This window comes from Citrus sinensis, chromosome 2 (assembly GCF_022201045.2).
Source record: "Citrus sinensis cultivar Valencia sweet orange chromosome 2, DVS_A1.0, whole genome shotgun sequence".
In the NCBI taxonomy this organism is placed as follows: Eukaryota; Viridiplantae; Streptophyta; class Magnoliopsida; order Sapindales; family Rutaceae; genus Citrus; species Citrus sinensis.
This window is the reverse complement of record NC_068557.1, coordinates 31,820,617-31,837,507: the sequence shown is the minus strand read 5'-3', so window position 1 is coordinate 31,837,507 and position 16,891 is coordinate 31,820,617. Positions and strand designations below refer to the sequence as shown.

Below are 16,891 nucleotides of genomic sequence, written 5' to 3'. Positions count from 1 at the left end.
GTATAAGTAAATTTTATCCTACATTATGTATATTTTAATTATTTATTTTCTCTCAGCAGTTTAACAGTAAAATTTACTAAACGACTATAACTACTTTAAAAACTCACTGTACTTCTAAAAATAAAATTTATCAAATATTTAATTGATTCTCTTTATAACTAATTATTTTTACAACACAACTAACATCTATTATTTTAAAAGTTACAATATTTTCAAACTAGCCGTAAGATTCCTAAATAGGAATATAAGCAACTTCCTATTTTTATTACAAAACTGTGTTTTTTAAGATTAATGAGTTTGAGATACCCATGAGTTTGTAGCATTTGGTATCAATCACATCACAGAATCACAGAGGCTTCAATACTGAATGTAAAAGCATAATCTGTGTGGCTTTTTGTCTGTTGGGGTACAACTAGGGGCCCTCGATGCGAGATCATTATAGAATAGGTGTGCGGATACGTGGCCATTGTTACGAGCGAAATGATCCGAAGAAAGATGCTGCCCAAAGACAGAGATATGTGTGATGTGAAATTTAACACTATAACATTATTTTGTGTGTGTATATATGTGTTTTTTTAAATGAAATCGTGTTGTATTACTATAGAGTGAAGACACTCCTCTAAATTCTTTTTAAATCCGTAATATATTACAATTATATTGAAGAATAAATATAAATAATATTAACATCACTTATTCTTTTTCTCTCTTTTTTACATTTAAGAATAAATACAACTAAAAACAAAAAAACGATGGATTTGGGTTGCCGGGATTGTTTTGGGATGCGAAGTTGGTTGTTTGAGATTTCAATTTGATCGGCCTATGCTATGATGATATTAACTACAACAATGATAACATCTCTTTTTTCTTCTTTTTTTTTAAAAAAAGATAAGATAACGGAACTTCTCTAATTTATTTATGGCTCATTGCTAATATTGTCCTTTTGTCACTGTAATTTTTAGGACAAAACAATAGCTCAGATAAAGAGTTTTTTTTTTTTTTTAAATAATAATAAATCAAAGGTAAAAGATGTGCCCCCTTATTTTAAGAAACGAGATTGCGGCACTGCTTGAAACTCACACAGCTGACCAGATAACTTTTTTTTTTTTTCTTTTTAAAAGTTACATGACAAATGTGATTACACGAGAAAGGATTTTGTATTTGCGAGATTAATTCATCAACACTCAACAAGGACGCGTATGTTTTTTTTTATTATATAAAGTTAAAAAAAAAGGGACTTGTATGAGTGCCCTACCTGTCACCAAAAAGAAAGATTTAATAATAATACAATAATTGACAGTTGATTGAAAAAAATATATATTTACTAAAAAAATCAACAAATTCATATTTTAGATTAATTGCATGTAATATTATTTGTGAATTGTGATTGTGAATAGTGTTTTTCCTTAAAAATATTTATTTTTTTGGTTTATTTTGGTCAAATATGATCAAGTAAATGTAATAACACTTATGATTACTAGTAAAAACGTTTTCTATAAACACAAACACACTCAATATATTTTACCAAAGTAAAAATGGGTATGGTTTTGTTAACATGCGCATGAAGAAAAAGAAATGATATTTGATACCTAATGTATAACCTCCAATTATCTTACCAAGTAAGGAAATTTAAGTTGTGTAGAAAATTATTAAAAACCCATGAACAAGTAAGTAATCACGGAAATTTTGGAGGAGATAAAGGTCCGAAACTTTAACGTGGTTGACAAGAAAAATAAAAATGCTGGCATTTGCATTAAAAACGTGAGACTGTTTGAAATAGAACGTCCTCGAGGCTTCACGAGTCCCCACATGAAGCTGTAGGGCGTGGGGAATGCGTATCAATTACGTGTACAATCTTCAATAACTCTTTCAAATTCAACAACTCATTAATTCTTTTGATTATTACATGGAAATTGTTAAGTTACATTATTATCATGTACCGTACGCAAATCTGTAATTACTATTAATAACACACAAGTAGAATCAATAAAAATTATATGTGTATTATTAGTAGTAACTAGAGAGTTGATGTATGGTATATAATAATGTACGGTGGGCAAGTTTTTATTTCATTTTATTTAATTTTGTTATAATTTAAATACAATCAATCGAATTATTTGAGATAGTAAGATTTTATTGATTTTTATTAGTTTTTTCAATATCTGATAATGAATATAATGTAGGATATGACACACAATTGGACCCAAGATACTTAAATAAGATCTAATACTAATTAAGTGATTTCAATAGTATGATATGAAAAAAATTAAATGTCAAATTTCAAATCCGTCAGTAAAAAATAACTTGATGTGAAAAATTGGATCACTTCATTTCAGTCTTATCAAACCCATTCTAAATCAATTTCTTCCAATTTAAATTTACGTTCTTCAATTCAGGGGAATATAAATAAATAAATAAAGAAGTCCAAAAGTTCACGCTCCAAGTTTAATTAATTAATTCTCAATTAATTAATTAATTAAACATGATAAACACGTTTTGCTAATCTGCAGTCCTGCTGTATGATTTATTATTCTGATGAGAGTGTTTTTGTAAATGCCTCCAAATTATACACAATGGATCGACGTCCTAAATAAGTAGTATAAAATTTGGCGTCAATTTTCCACCACTGTTGTGGAAAGCAGGCACTTACAAGACGGCTATAATATATATATATATATATATATATATTGGCCAGTTTCGTCACATTGGTGGGCCGTTTTACTCTTTTAATCAATTGGTGGTCTGGCCGTGGGTAGGTCAACTACTGAGCTGAATCCATCCGCATTTCCACTGGGTCAAATGCTTCCGCCCCCGCTCTGACGACCGCAGCCGAAGGCCTAGAATTAGGCCCGAGGGCCCCGTCAATACCAAAGGCGTAGAAGTGCGGGGAGCGATGTGTAACTCCACCATTGGACAAAAGGAGGCGTCTTCCGATGATAAAATTGGAAGATGTTAGGCCTTGTTTAGAATTATGGTTGAAACGCCAAACTTCATAAAAGTGTGATACAATAATCTATTTCATCTTTAATTTTTTAAATAATAATTTATTTTATTTTTATTTTGTAAATAATAATAGAAAATATCTTTACGTGTTAGTTTATTATATAATTCATTGAGAGTAAAATAAAATTTTTAATTAAATAAATACAAACCATTTTAAAATAAAAAATCTCAAGAACAATTAAGTAGCATCTTACTTTTTGTATAAATTTAAAATTTAACGATAAATTAATAAAACAAAAATAACATCAATGATATACATATGTGTGTATGTGTGTGTGCACACATATGTTTTCATTAATTTTTTTAATAAACTTGACTAAATTTTAATAATAATAATAATAATAATAATAATAATAATAATAATAATAATTTTTTCAATTAGAGATCATTATCAATATTAAAGCCAGGGAAAAATTAAAGGATAAAAAACACACACAATAATGCATTGTATTTTATTATGTAGTATGTTAAATCTATGTTTTTACTTTTTACATCTCTTGTGTGTGTTTTGTTATCTAAATGAAGAGGTCTATGTTAATAGTGTTGAATATTTATTTATTTTGACCATATTAAAGTAAAGGATAAATTAAAGGACAAAAAAAAAAACTCGCTCTAGTAGTCTAGTACCTATGAAATCTATGTTTTTGACTTTATTTTGTCTTAAATATATAGTTTACATATTATTTAGTACTATTATTTTTTATCATTAAGTTTCTCTTAAGTTCTAATTTTATGCAGAAAGTTAAATATTATTTAATTATGTCTGAGAGTTTTATTTAAAAATAATTTGTATACCCTTAATTGAAAATCCTATTTTGCCTCAATGAATTAAATAGTAAACTAATTGTAAATTAATGGAGGGGTGTTTGGGCTATTGTTTAAAAAACATAGATAAAATATATTATTATTTAAATAACAAGGATGAAATGAGTTATTGAATCAAACTATAAAGGAGAAAAAAGTTATTTCCCTTCCATAAATTTAGAAAAAAATGTTTAATAATTTTTTAAAATTAGTTTATTATATAAGTTTGTCCATTTTAACAGCAATTTTTAGAAGTTAAGGTTACTTTTAAAAGTAGCTTATAAATAATCTAACATATAATTAATAATCCTTTTGAAGTTTTTATCATAACCTTATTATTTTAAGAGTCAATTTTTAGACTAGGAGCATGTTAAAATTTTTCAAAATAAGTTGGTGTATTTTCATGGCTTCAAAATTGAGGTAGGACATTTTTGTAAAATTAGAAAAAAAAGTTCTTATTTGAAGACTTGAAGTCATGCTTTGAAATTTTACAAAAGACAAGTGGAACCATTACGGCCCACTATGTAGACCCCCCTTACTCATTTTGAATATGGTATCAAACACATTTTCTACTCTTATTTATTTTATAAAATGATATCAAACGCATTTTCATCCTAAAAAAAATTATTTTACCAACAACAAAAGCGAATTCTAGATTTTTCCCTTAATTTCCCCGAACAATTATTTATGTTGTTATTTTTACTGCCGCTAACAAGTGTATGCCATCTAAAGCATGCATTAATTATAAAATTATCCGAAATTATTTTCAAAATATGAAAACCAAGGAGTATCAATATTATCAATTATTATCAGAATCGTTGTGTTTTTATATTGTTATGCGACTATTTAAAATGGTTACATATTTTGAATGTGCATACAAAATGCCTGGCCATGTCCCTATCCGAAAATAAAATAAATTGTGTGAGATAAAATTTAAGTATGGCATAGTGCGACCGAACTCTTATGTCTTACTATATAACCATTTAATTATGATGTGCTAACCCAAAGCACCCTTTCATTCTGGAAATTACGTATAAAAATGTTTTCAAGTATCAATTTTGATAAGATGTTCGTACTAATTTGTGCGGCGGAAGGTATATACTTAAAACAGTTAAAAGGATTTGATAATTTATTGACATTGGATTTTACTCAATTCTAAACGTGTCAACTTTACGACAAACGATTCAACAGATCAATCGAAACAAGATTTTTATTTCTGAGGAAAACTAGCCAACTTCTATTCATGGTGGATTCAGTGGCTTCAAATCTTATTATTAATGGTACCAAATAAGCTCCTGAGGAGTTGGGTAAATTCATCAGCATAGTTAGGTACAAAGGTATCGTATTTTTCTATATTATGTGTACTTCAAATTGGGCACGAAAGTAGCTCAATGCTTTTCATAAGTAGATTGTATGCTCAAAAAGGAAAAGAGTTATTTTGTAAGACGAGAAAAAAGGATACACGTGGAGAAAATTTGGCAACATGAAGTGTCCAAGTAGTCGTCAAGAAACATAGCATATTGCAGTTCATGGGGTTCAATAAATGTCAAAACCAAACCTAACAGAAGATAGAAATACCACAAAACCAAAAATGTTTGTTGAATATGCAGAAATCCAGCAGCATGGATGAAATAACGTGCCGTAGCCGCTCATGTGTTAGAGAATTAAAATTTAAAATTGAATTCATTGATAGTGTTTATTTTATATTTTTTGGGTGAGACTGGGAATCAAGATTGTGGGGTACATTGTAATTTGAGATTATAGAATGCGAGTTTGATTCCCAAGTCGGGACTAACCAAACAGCCCGATTTGATTTTTAATATATTCAAATTAGCCTCATTCAAATACAAAAATATTAATGGAAAAAAAATTGTAAACCCCTAACTCTCTCACCCACTAACCCGGCACCTCCAAGTCTCCAAGCAAAGACAATAGTTGAAGAACCAAAGCAAACGATCAACAGCATTGTCGTTGGACAATTGCTCATCATCATCGAAAGAACTAACATCGCTATCGACCTGTCATCGAAAGAACCAGTAGCATCCCCGAAGAACCAAGCTTTTCATTGAAGAACCAAGCCACTGTCATGGTCAACCTCTCTGATCGTCTCCAATGATGATGATTATTGATGGTGAGATTGTTGATGATGAACAAGAAGAAATAGATCAAATGGCTAATTGATCCAGGGAGAAGAAGATAATTCATCGAAAGAGAAGATCATCATGTTGTTAATAATTGAGTGAGGGCATTTTATTAATCTAAAAGAATTCATTCTAATTCCAAGTTAAAGTAAACACCTCAATGGTAATACAACTCATTCTGATTCTATTTCCTATAACTCAAGTAAATAATGTATTGTGATTCCCATTCATTATTTCAATTCTAACCTCATTCGATTCCAGATCATTTCAATTCCAGTCGATTTTTATTATTGATTGTAAATGCACGATAAGGGTTGTGAGTTTGCTCAAAGGATAGTTAGGACGGGTAGGTTCTTACCATGTACAAAAAAATCATGATGCGTGGTCTTCAATCTTTTGTTGTGCACCTGGATGGCTGATCACAATCAATTTCATGTTGAAACAGTCATCTACTCGCACCCTTACACACATACACAGAGAAGGAGAGTCAAAAGGAGATGCATTACCAAAATTTATAGCATGAAATATGTAGATACTACATATGAAATATGAAATCATCTTCGTTACAAAATGTTCAAGGCATTCTCTTAAAAATAAAGACAAACCCAATCATCCTATTTGATGTAGCAAAAGTTTAACATTCTAATATGTTGTCGATTGTTGAGAAAACCGAAATAAAAGAACAGCGAAAGTTTAACGTTCTAATATCCCGTTGATTCTTGAGAGTACCGAAATAAAGAAACGGTCTAAATTTATGTTGATTTGGAAGAATATCATGAATTTAGAGGATTAAGACTCTTTGATTTCGTAGAATGCCAAAAATTAACTAAACATAAGAGCTCATAGAGAGCTTTAAAAACTGAAAATATTATTGAACTCACATATGCCTCCAAAAGCTACAAAAGAGGGCTATTTATACTATTAGTACTTATCCTAAATCACAAATAAAAGGGAAAATTAAGTCCTAAACTATTTAAGAAAAAAGAACAAAAAACCTTCGATAATAAGGAAATTAAATTAAATAGGATAGAGATTCCTAATCTGCATCACTATCAAGCAGAGTATGCAACTCTTCAGTGAATCAATCCGTTGGTAACATTAAAGTCTAGCAATAAAGAAAATACCAAAATTTAACCCAAAAGAACAGATAATAACACACAAATAATCACATTAATTCTCTGTTTCTAATTTACTATTTTTTTCTTTCTCTATGAAATGTGTCTCTCTCTCTCTATCTCTCTTTTTTTTTTTTTTTTCAATAGATTCATTTTACCATTTCCCTGTAGGGATTCACAGGTGCCAAATAACAAAAATATAGAAGAAAAAAATGAAGACAATCTAGCTAGAGTTGGGATATCAAGCAATCCAAAGCAGACTAACAGAAATATACTTATCTGTTTCTGAAAATGGGAAAAGAAAAAGTGAAATTGGCAAAGGTGGCACAGTATGCCTGTAGTTACTAGTTCATGCCTCACAGTGTGTAAAATTTGAAAATGTATTCACCAAAGTATTTCAGTATTTTAGTCAAATATAAACATGCTTCAATTAGGTAACATAGCAGGATACAACCAGTAATTTGCCTCATCAGAGAATAGAAGGATCATTTAAAAGTGGCAAACCCTTAAGTTTATTAACAATTTTGCTTGCAATATATGTGGCAAACCACACATATATCGGTAACAGATTGTATGGAATAGAAGGCCATTGAATGATGCATCTCCTTAAATCAGACCAGAAAACATGAGTCTTACACATATTTTTTAACACCAAGGCCACTTAGCATTTCTCCATGCGAACCGATGATCCCCATTATTTCTGTCAAACAGATATCTTGGGCAGTTGCCATCAACTTGTAAATGGTTATCATTGTCCCATCCGGCCGCTGGACAGCACTGGAGTTTCTGATCACGAACCAAAGCTTCCTTCCTATATAGTGGATTAGTATACCTTGGATGTTGAATAAATGCAACATTTTTCCACCATAGCTTCAGTGCCTGGAAAAAAAAGACAATAGAGGGGCATTTATATGTTTTCAATGCAAAGACGGAATGATCAATTTCTTTAATTTCACAAATTATGCAAACTATTGAGGTAGAATTGGCCAAAATGATGGATCGATTTTATAAGTCAAACATAAAGTTCTGTCATATATCGATATATATCGGTAACAGATTGTAATTAATAGAAGGCCATTGAATGATGCATCTCCTTAAATCAGACCAGAAAACATGAGTCTTACACATATTTTTTAATACCAAGGCCACTTAGCATTTCTCCATGCAAACCGATGATCCCCATTATTTCTGTCAAACAGATATCTTGGGCAGCTGCCATCAACTTGTAAATGGTTATCATTGTCCCATCCGGCCGCTGGACAGCACTGGAGTTTCTGATCACGAACCAAAGCTTCCTTCCTATATAGTGGATTAGTATACCTTGGATGTTGAATAAATGCAACATTTTTCCACCATAGCTTCAGTGCCTGGAAAAAAAAAGACAATAGAGGGGCATTTATATGATTTCAATGCAAAGACGGAATGATCAATTTCTTTAATTTCACAAATTATGCAAACTCTTGAGGTAGAATTGGCCAAAATGATGGATCGATTTTATAAGTCAACATAAAGTTCTCTGGAAACAAGAGATGCAGGTATCTTCACCATTCTGGATGAAAAGTATTAGAAAGGTAATTAGCCCAAATCCCTAATCACGAAGTTCTCTTATGCTTTTGGAATTACTTATGGTTCTTAACCCAATGCTCTAGTGCACTTAAGATCCTATGGCACCCAAATCAACAAACACAAATTTGTTAAGTGTGAATTACAGTTTTAATTATTCTTTTCAGGACTCTTAGTAGATATTACCTTTTCAAATTTCTTAGTGCAATACACCTTTAACAATGTCTCAAACACACTTACATGCCAATATATCCAGAAAGCAACCTTGTGAGGCATCAACCAGAAGAACATGTCCTGATCAGACATCAACTGCGAGGAGACCCTTTTGGCTTTCAAGGTAGCAACAAAATAGTCACCAAGCTCAGGGTGTTGAACTGAAATTTCAACAAGTAGATTCTCCCCAGGAGCATTTGCCCTGATGCTCCAATTTCCATGCATATCCTGAAAATTTTTTTGCAATTGGTTGCTTGCTTAGTAAGGGACTCCTTAGAACTAAAACAAAGATTTGCAAAAAGAAAGGCTGTAATTTTCCTGGTGAGTATCCCAGGTAATGGAGAAGTCACACCGAGACATAAATCAAAATAATACAATAGAAGTTTTTTTTATCAATCTAATTCCAAATATCATATAAAACTTCTAAAGGAATCATCTGTGGGATAACACAGTGGCACAAAAGAAAACAAAGACTAGAGCAAATAATTAAAGAAACCTACCATGAAAGGACTGACATGTAATGGTTTTGCCACTAGATCAGATTTTGGATTGAAAACAAATGTTACTCTTTCGCCCCACGGTGTATTAGTTACCTTAGAAAACAGAAACCACCAATGCTGTCAGTGGAAACCATGTAGCCTCCATCATCAGTTAGATTGAAATCTAATACAAAATCTTAGGACTTCAAAAACACTAAAGCACATTTCACATACAATAAAGAACAGAATTGACAGACCTCAGCTATACACTTCTTCAAACACTGAGTAGAGCCTTCCACGTCATAGCAATAATACAAACTCAAAGGATTCTGTTCGTATCCTACACTTGGAGGTATTGTTAAGAGTAAGCTGCACAATGCATGCACGTAACGTACTCAATTTCGGAAACAATGAAAAGAAAATTCTAGTTCAAATAGAAAAAAAGAATTACATTACAAATAACAATTAGAAGAAGAAGTTTTACAAGACAGATTTGTTCATTTATTAACGAACTGAATTGCGTTATCAATGCATCAGAGTTTGCAACTTTTTATCTTTTTATGAGATGAACACATTTATGAATGATGGAAATTGCTGAACCATGTATGAGATAAATTTTAAATGTACACTGGTCCATTCGTCTCGGCGACTCGGCGAGCTTCGCCAGCGGAGAGATGGTCGGGCGGCGCCTGAGGCGCATGGTCGAGGTCGAAGAGCGCGTACCGCACGGGGTACTTGAAAGAGTGTCGGACAGGGCGGCGGCGGTCGTGCCAGACGGTGCCTTCATACAAAGAGACAGGATCTGATGAGTAGGAAGACGATGCGCGTGGAGGACACCGGCGGCGAAGGAGCGTGCGGAATGGGAGGAGCAGAGAGAGAGCGAGGGAAGTGAAAGCTGTGGACAAAATTGAGCAGAGAAGATACATTATTTCCATTCCGTTGTCGTTTTGGCGCTTGATGGTCGGTCGTTACGAGGTTTGCTTGCTTTTTGATTTGTGGTTGTGGCCACTGTCTAACCGCTAACGAGGGACAGGCTGGCTCTTTTCCGTAAGGTCCTCGGAGTTTGCATTTAAATATTTTATGTTAGGCCTTTGAGAAAACTTGTACAACAGTCTCCAAAATTGTAAAATTAGTCAATAATCACAGGGCTTCGGGTAAAAATTTCATTTTTAACGAGCATTATAAGGCTGATTTCTCTCTCATTCTAGTAGGGCTTGAATTCTTGATCTAAGCATGGGTTAGCATTACTCAATAGGCTCAGGAATTTAATGTTTTAGTTATGATCCACGTTATTGTGCTAGGAGTCGATCAGTTATCAACACAATTAAAACAAATGATGGAGTTAACTTTAAAACTAGTAATAATTTTATTTGAAGAAACGCGTTGAATGTTAAATATGATATATTAGAATATTTGAAATTCTTAAATATATAGAAATGGTAAAGTGAGTGTGGTTGCTCACGTTCAACCCCCCTCAAATAAATTACATCCCATTATAACTTCAAAATTCCTTAAGATGTTATTATATAAAAAATTGATCTCATTTCTATGCTTATACTTTAACAATATTTTGATGGGTAGTTATTAGATAAAATGTATTTTTTAACTAAATTTTAATTTTAATTGTAACATCCTAAGTGTTGATAAATATATATAAAAAAAAAATAAGTGTGGACAGTGTGATTGGTTGAATAAAAAAAAGTGTAGACAATATGATTGGTTGAATAAAAATATCATATAATCTATACAAATATTTTCATTAGCTACAAAGTGTTTTTGTCTATATAACACTAAATTGAGATTTCAAATTAAACTAATCACAGACAATAAAAAAAAATCATAAACTTACTAAACTAAACATATGTATATTTTCAAATATTTTGTACTTTGGAGGTATTTCAAGCTATTCATAAAAATTATTGCTGATTAACCAACTGATGTGAGATACAAATACTAAATGAATTGAAAAATTGATGTCCAAATTATTTGAAAGAGTTGATCTGAAGTGATACAATAATGATGGAGGATCTAATCATAAGAAAAAGTAAACGTAGGTTTATCAGAACTAAATATAGTTTAATGATTGATGATTACGGGTAAGCTTACGTTACAATTTATGTAAGAAACATAATTGACATGATCAATTAACTGATGTAAGCGCAACACGTGTCAATTTGGGACAGTAATAAAAACTTGTTGAAACCGGTTGGAAATCAGTTGCAAAATGGATCAACGGCAAAGTCAATCTCAGGCGTTTCTCATTATAGCCGGTTCAATTTGCTCTGTCATTTCTTTCCATCTCCTTAACATTTTACCTTTCCACTAAAATAAACTTAACCAATTTCCTACTTTCATCCTTTCATTCCTAACCCTTGATATGCGCCCTTCACTAAACTTCGCTTACAGCCGTAACCCATGCTCATTTTGCTGTCATACTTTTATCAGGATCAATTCTGGGAATTTTCCAAATCACCGTGTTCCAATAATAACGACCCACCCATAACAATGAATGATGTGAGGGAAAATATATGGTGAAGACAACTTGACAAGATGATGCTTCAAATTTTAGCATTTTCTGTGACATTCCAGCGCCTCTACCTTCGATTTTATGGTGCTGCAATTTTTATTTTTTTTTTGACAAGTGGTGCTGCAATTTTTTTGGTTTCCCCAATTTGTGATCTGAAAAAATGAAATAGGAATTTGGTTATCTCGTTTGCTGCTTCTATTGCTTTCCCTCTTTCAAAACCTAATTACTGTACTTTCTGTCTTGAATTTTTTAGAATATCCAGCTGACCGCTCGTCACTCATCATTTCCCTCTAAAATTATCATTACCGACTAACCCCTTAGCTTGGTTTTTTCGACAACCGTTTTAGTAGGTTGTCATTCTTTTGTTTTTAAAAATGAATTTCCAGTCAGTACCTGAACCTAATTTTGCGTTAACTTTCATCACAGCCGTTGGATATGCAAATTGAGGAATCCAACGATTCATTTTCTCGGAATGTTACTTACAGCAAATATAAGTTAAGCGCTGCCGATGATTACAAAGCACTAGTGGAGTCCCGGACGCTCCCGACAATTCTCTCGCTAACATGCATGCCGCTTGTCAGGGTTGTTCAAGTTGGGCCACCAAACGATCCATCATCCACACCCTCCAAACCCACAAAGCACTGAATCAGCGAGTCGGAGCTTTGCTTGTAAAATGTTCCTTCATACAGAAGGGCTATAACGTAAATTCATAATTTCAAAAATTCTATGAATTGACGTAATAACCCTTAGACTTTGACGTGTCCACTTCCTATTAGTCCGCAGCATATAAAGAGAAATCGCGATAGAAACTATGTTAACACGCGGTAGCTCACCTCTGTGATAGTGGCTTCAATTAAATCGCCGAAAACGAGAGCAACGTAAAGCAGCTCATAAACACACAAGCTTGCTTGCCTCAATTTCTCCGCCCATTTTTCCAATATAAATTTTAAACAAACATTCAATTTCTTTTCGCCATTTCCTTCTTTCAGTTAATAAGAAAAACCTCTCGCAGTTCGTCAAATCGAATCGAATCGAATCCAATGGCTGCAATTTTCCAGGGCGTGGGAGCTGCAACGGCTTTATCACCGTCCAATTGCTTCGATTCTAAGAAGTTCCAGCTCTCAACTCGCAGATCTCTCTCAGGTTCAGTCACGCCTTTCAGTCTCGTGTATCAACTTTTGATATTAAGTTTGAATTGAATTGCCTGTTGTTTTGAATTATAAATTCGGCTAATGCATGTTGTTTCGTGATTGATTCAGGACGGAAACCATGGTTCTTAGTTGTCAGATCTGATGGAAGCGTCAACTTAGGCTCGAATCAAAGATCCCGGAGGACTCAACAGTTGATCACTAATGCAGTTGCAGTTATTACTTCATTGCTCTCGCTTTATTTTATTTTATTTTAAATTTCAATTATTTTTTGGTTCTGAATTTGCGTCGTTTATTTTATTAGACGAAGGCTGATTCGGCAGCTTCTACTTCGGCATCAAAGCAAGGGTATAGTTCTTTTCTTTGGCTAAATGTGTTATTTCTAATTCTCTATAATCATGTTTTCTGTTATTTTAACTACACGTGTGTATCTTGTATATGTAAATCTCTTATTCCATTAATGTTTTCTTTAATTACTGATTTATGCCTCAAAGTAGCTTTCTTTTGTAACCATAAAATTTTTATCAAGTTATATTGTTTATTTAAAATTCACTATCATATAAGAACTGGTGATAATTTCAAGATGACATTGAACTCTAGAAGTGTTTGTTTAATTGCTAACTCACTCTCACTTTCCTTTATGTACTGTATTATTATGTGTCTTGGTCTACTTTTACACCCAGCTGTCTCTTTTAATCCAATTTTGCTCTTCTATACCTATGGTTTCTTTAGTTTGAAAGAATCCTTTTATTTAAATATACGGGTACCAAAGAAAATTGCTCTAATAGTATGGGAGATTCACAAAGAGTGAACACACAGTCCATATCATCTAGGATCAGCTAGGGAAAGAATATCTTAACCTTTTCAAATTGCTTAACAAGCATTTCCTAATCTAGGATTTATCTGAAAACTAGGCTTTCTTCACCAGAACAATCCTCAACAATAGAAAGCAATCCAGAATTTTCAGTATCAACCCAGAGCCCCATTTTTGTTTAGGTAGAAATTCTTGACATAAATAGAAAGAAAAGTTAGCAGTTGAGTTGTATCCGAAAAAGTTCGATGCCTTTTCCTTTAGTTATATGAACTGTACAATACTCTGTACACCTTCTAATTTATTCAAACCTCAGTTTTATTTGGGAAATAAAATTAATCTCAAGAATTTTACAATGCAAAACATTTCTTTGCCATTCAATACTCTGTATGCCTTATATGTAATCTCAAGAATTTTACAATGCTAAACATTTCTTTGCCATTCAATACTCCTTATGCCTTATATGTTTACTTCTAACAAATTGTTACCACCTAAAAGGGTCTGTCATTTGGTGGTGGTGGTGGTGGTGGTGGTGTATCTGTTAGATAATGAGTCTGCAGATCTCAAACTATGTAGTGCTATTATGTAGAAAAAGAATAAAGAAAATGTCTGTTGCTTGATCAGCATTGATCAAGATCAAGCTATTTAACAGAAAAAGTGGTTAACTGTTATGGGATTCTGCTTTTAATTGATGTATGTTTCTCATTAAATGCCGAATAATTATTCTTTCCTCAGTCTGTGGCTTTGGTTTTTCTGGAGCTGTGTTGAACTTTTTCCATGTGTGCAGTGCCGCTGATTTTCCTAGTTATTCAAAGTTATCCATATATAAAACCAGATCAGCTGGATAAATATTTGTTCTAAAGTGTGTGCTATATAACGCTGTTGTTATCTTTTTCGTCCGAGAGTCTTGTTTAGGTATTAACTAAAATAATTTTCAATGGGAATATATTGGCTGAATGGACTTGCATTGAGAGCATTTTAGCAGCCATTATCTTTAGTTAATTTGTGCCAGTGTATTGTTTCCAAACACACTCGTTGAGCATATGGTTAAGTGGTTATGTATTCTCTTCTCAGGCACGAACTTTTACTTTTTGAAGCTCTACGAGAAGGCTTGGAAGAAGAAATGGACAGAGATCCACATGTATGTGTCATGGGTGAAGATGTTGGTCACTATGGGGGTTCGTACAAAGTGACCAAAGGCCTGGCTGATAAGTATGGGGATCTCAGGGTTCTTGACACCCCTATTGCTGAGAACTCTTTCACTGGTATGGGCATTGGGGCTGCCATGACTGGCTTGAGGCCAATTGTTGAAGGAATGAACATGGGATTTCTTCTTTTAGCTTTCAACCAGATCTCCAACAACTGTGGTATGCTCCACTATACTTCTGGTGGGCAGTTTACCATACCAATAGTTATCCGTGGACCTGGTGGAGTTGGCCGACAACTTGGAGCTGAGCATTCCCAACGCCTTGAGTCATATTTTCAATCAATCCCTGGAATTCAAATGGTGGCATGCTCGACCCCATACAATGCCAAGGGCTTGATGAAAGCTGCAATCCGAAGTGAGAACCCAGTTATACTTTTCGAGCATGTGTTGCTTTACAACCTCAAGGAAAGGATTCCAGATGAGGAATACATTTGTAATCTTGAGGAAGCTGAGATGGTTAGGCCTGGGGAGCATGTCACTATTTTAACCTATTCTCGAATGAGGTATCATGTGATGCAAGCTGCTAAAACTTTGGTAAACAAAGGGTATGATCCTGAGGTTATTGACATCAGGTCATTGAAACCATTTGATCTTTATACCATTGGAAATTCAATTAAAAAGACACATCGTGTACTGATTGTGGAGGAGTGCATGCGGACTGGTGGAATTGGTGCTAGTTTAACTGCAGCTATCACTGAGAATTTCCATGATTACTTGGATGCTCCTATTGTATGCTTATCATCACAGGACGTGCCAACTCCATATGCCGGCACATTGGAGGAATGGACTGTGGTTCAACCTGCCCAGATTGTGACAGCAGTTGAGCAGCTTTGCCAATAGTTTTTGAATACCGAAGTGTCATAACCGAATCTATCTATGCAGTGTTAGTTCTCAGCAGCTTTGCTTTGAATATTTATTTATTAAGATTGTTAGCAATTTTGTGCGATAAAAACGTGCAACTGTTCATGAAATCAAGTTTGTTCTTGTTTTCGTTCACTGTGATAGCGAGTTTTTGTTTTTGCATTAATTATCGGTAGGCCTGGATTTACCATCTCTACCCCAATGCTGGTGAATGGTGATCGGAGTGAGATAAACCCATGAAACCTATCATGTTGGTGGAATGCTAGCGTGCTATCTGTTATTAATATTTGAGAGCTTACAGTGTTTTCTAGATTCCCTAAGTTTTTTTCTCCAATGATTCATGTTGATTGGCAGATTTTTTTCAACACACAAGAAACTTTCTGGCCAATGCACGTTTTGCTACCGAAAGTAAAGAGGAAGACTAACTTCTATCATTTTGGGCTAATAGAAGAGCGTAACTCTTTTATGGGCCGAGCCAATTCTTGCGTTGTATTCAGTCATTAATATCCTTATGAGTTATGACACCCCATTTATGATTCACCCCATTTTTGTAATTATAGTTCTATGGTCATTGAAAATTACATAAAATGATAAATATAAATTTAATTAAACTAAAATATCTTGAAACTCTAATATATGATAAAATTATTTATTTTGTTGATAAAATTAAAATAATGAAGAAATAGATTACCTCATAATAGTATGTTCATAATATAATTAATTTATTCGAAATGATAATAAAGATTAATTAAATTTCTATTATAATTTCATGCGCTTTGTTATAATTTTATAAAGGAAAGAGATATACGGTATGCGCTGCATTGATGTAACCCTGAATACATCTTTAACCGCCGGAGCCAAGAGCCAATTTTTTTTTGGTTAAAAAAATAAATAAATAAAGAAGTTCAATATCAAGAACTTGTAGTGGAACAAGATGTGTGAATAACTTTGACTAAAATAATCCAAATGTTACAATGTTATGATACAAAGTGAGGTAGAGGAAGGATGAAAATTAAAAACAA

General features: G+C 33.1%; 2 protein-coding genes across 11 annotated transcripts; one reads left to right on the top strand and one right to left on the bottom strand.

Moving 5' to 3' along the window:
• Positions 1 to 5,596: 5,596 nt before the first annotated feature.
• Positions 5,597 to 10,376, bottom strand: LOC102609914 (uncharacterized). Of its 10 annotated transcripts, none has more exons than XR_008052600.1 (7): positions 9,943 to 10,376; positions 9,573 to 9,684; positions 9,337 to 9,429; positions 8,888 to 9,064; positions 7,697 to 7,939; positions 6,304 to 6,405; positions 5,597 to 5,977 (listed from the first exon to the last, which is right to left on the bottom strand). XR_008052600.1 is itself a non-coding variant. In XM_006467389.3 (6 exons), the coding sequence occupies exons 1-5, from the start codon at positions 10,248 to 10,250 to the stop codon at positions 8,194 to 8,196; spliced, it is 948 nt and encodes a 315-aa protein (XP_006467452.2). In that variant the 5' UTR covers positions 10,251 to 10,371; the 3' UTR covers positions 7,755 to 7,939; positions 8,185 to 8,193. The 10 variants fall into 10 exon arrangements, 2 of the variants coding, with proteins under 2 accessions (XP_052291497.1, XP_006467452.2); XR_008052601.1 differs by lacking the exon at positions 7,697 to 7,939 and adding an exon at positions 8,185 to 8,427 and having other exon boundaries at positions 9,943 to 10,375; XR_008052596.1 differs by having other exon boundaries at positions 8,864 to 9,064; positions 9,943 to 10,373.
• Positions 10,377 to 12,689: 2,313 nt separating this feature from the next.
• On the top strand, positions 12,690 to 16,004 carry LOC102610434 (pyruvate dehydrogenase E1 component subunit beta-3, chloroplastic). The gene is made up of 4 exons (XM_006467390.3): positions 12,690 to 12,985; positions 13,102 to 13,205; positions 13,295 to 13,338; positions 14,876 to 16,004. Exons 1-4 carry the CDS (start codon positions 12,883 to 12,885, stop codon positions 15,846 to 15,848), a joined length of 1,224 nt encoding a protein of 407 aa, XP_006467453.1. The 5' UTR covers positions 12,690 to 12,882; the 3' UTR covers positions 15,849 to 16,004.
• The last annotated feature ends 887 nt before the right edge of the window (positions 16,005 to 16,891 follow it).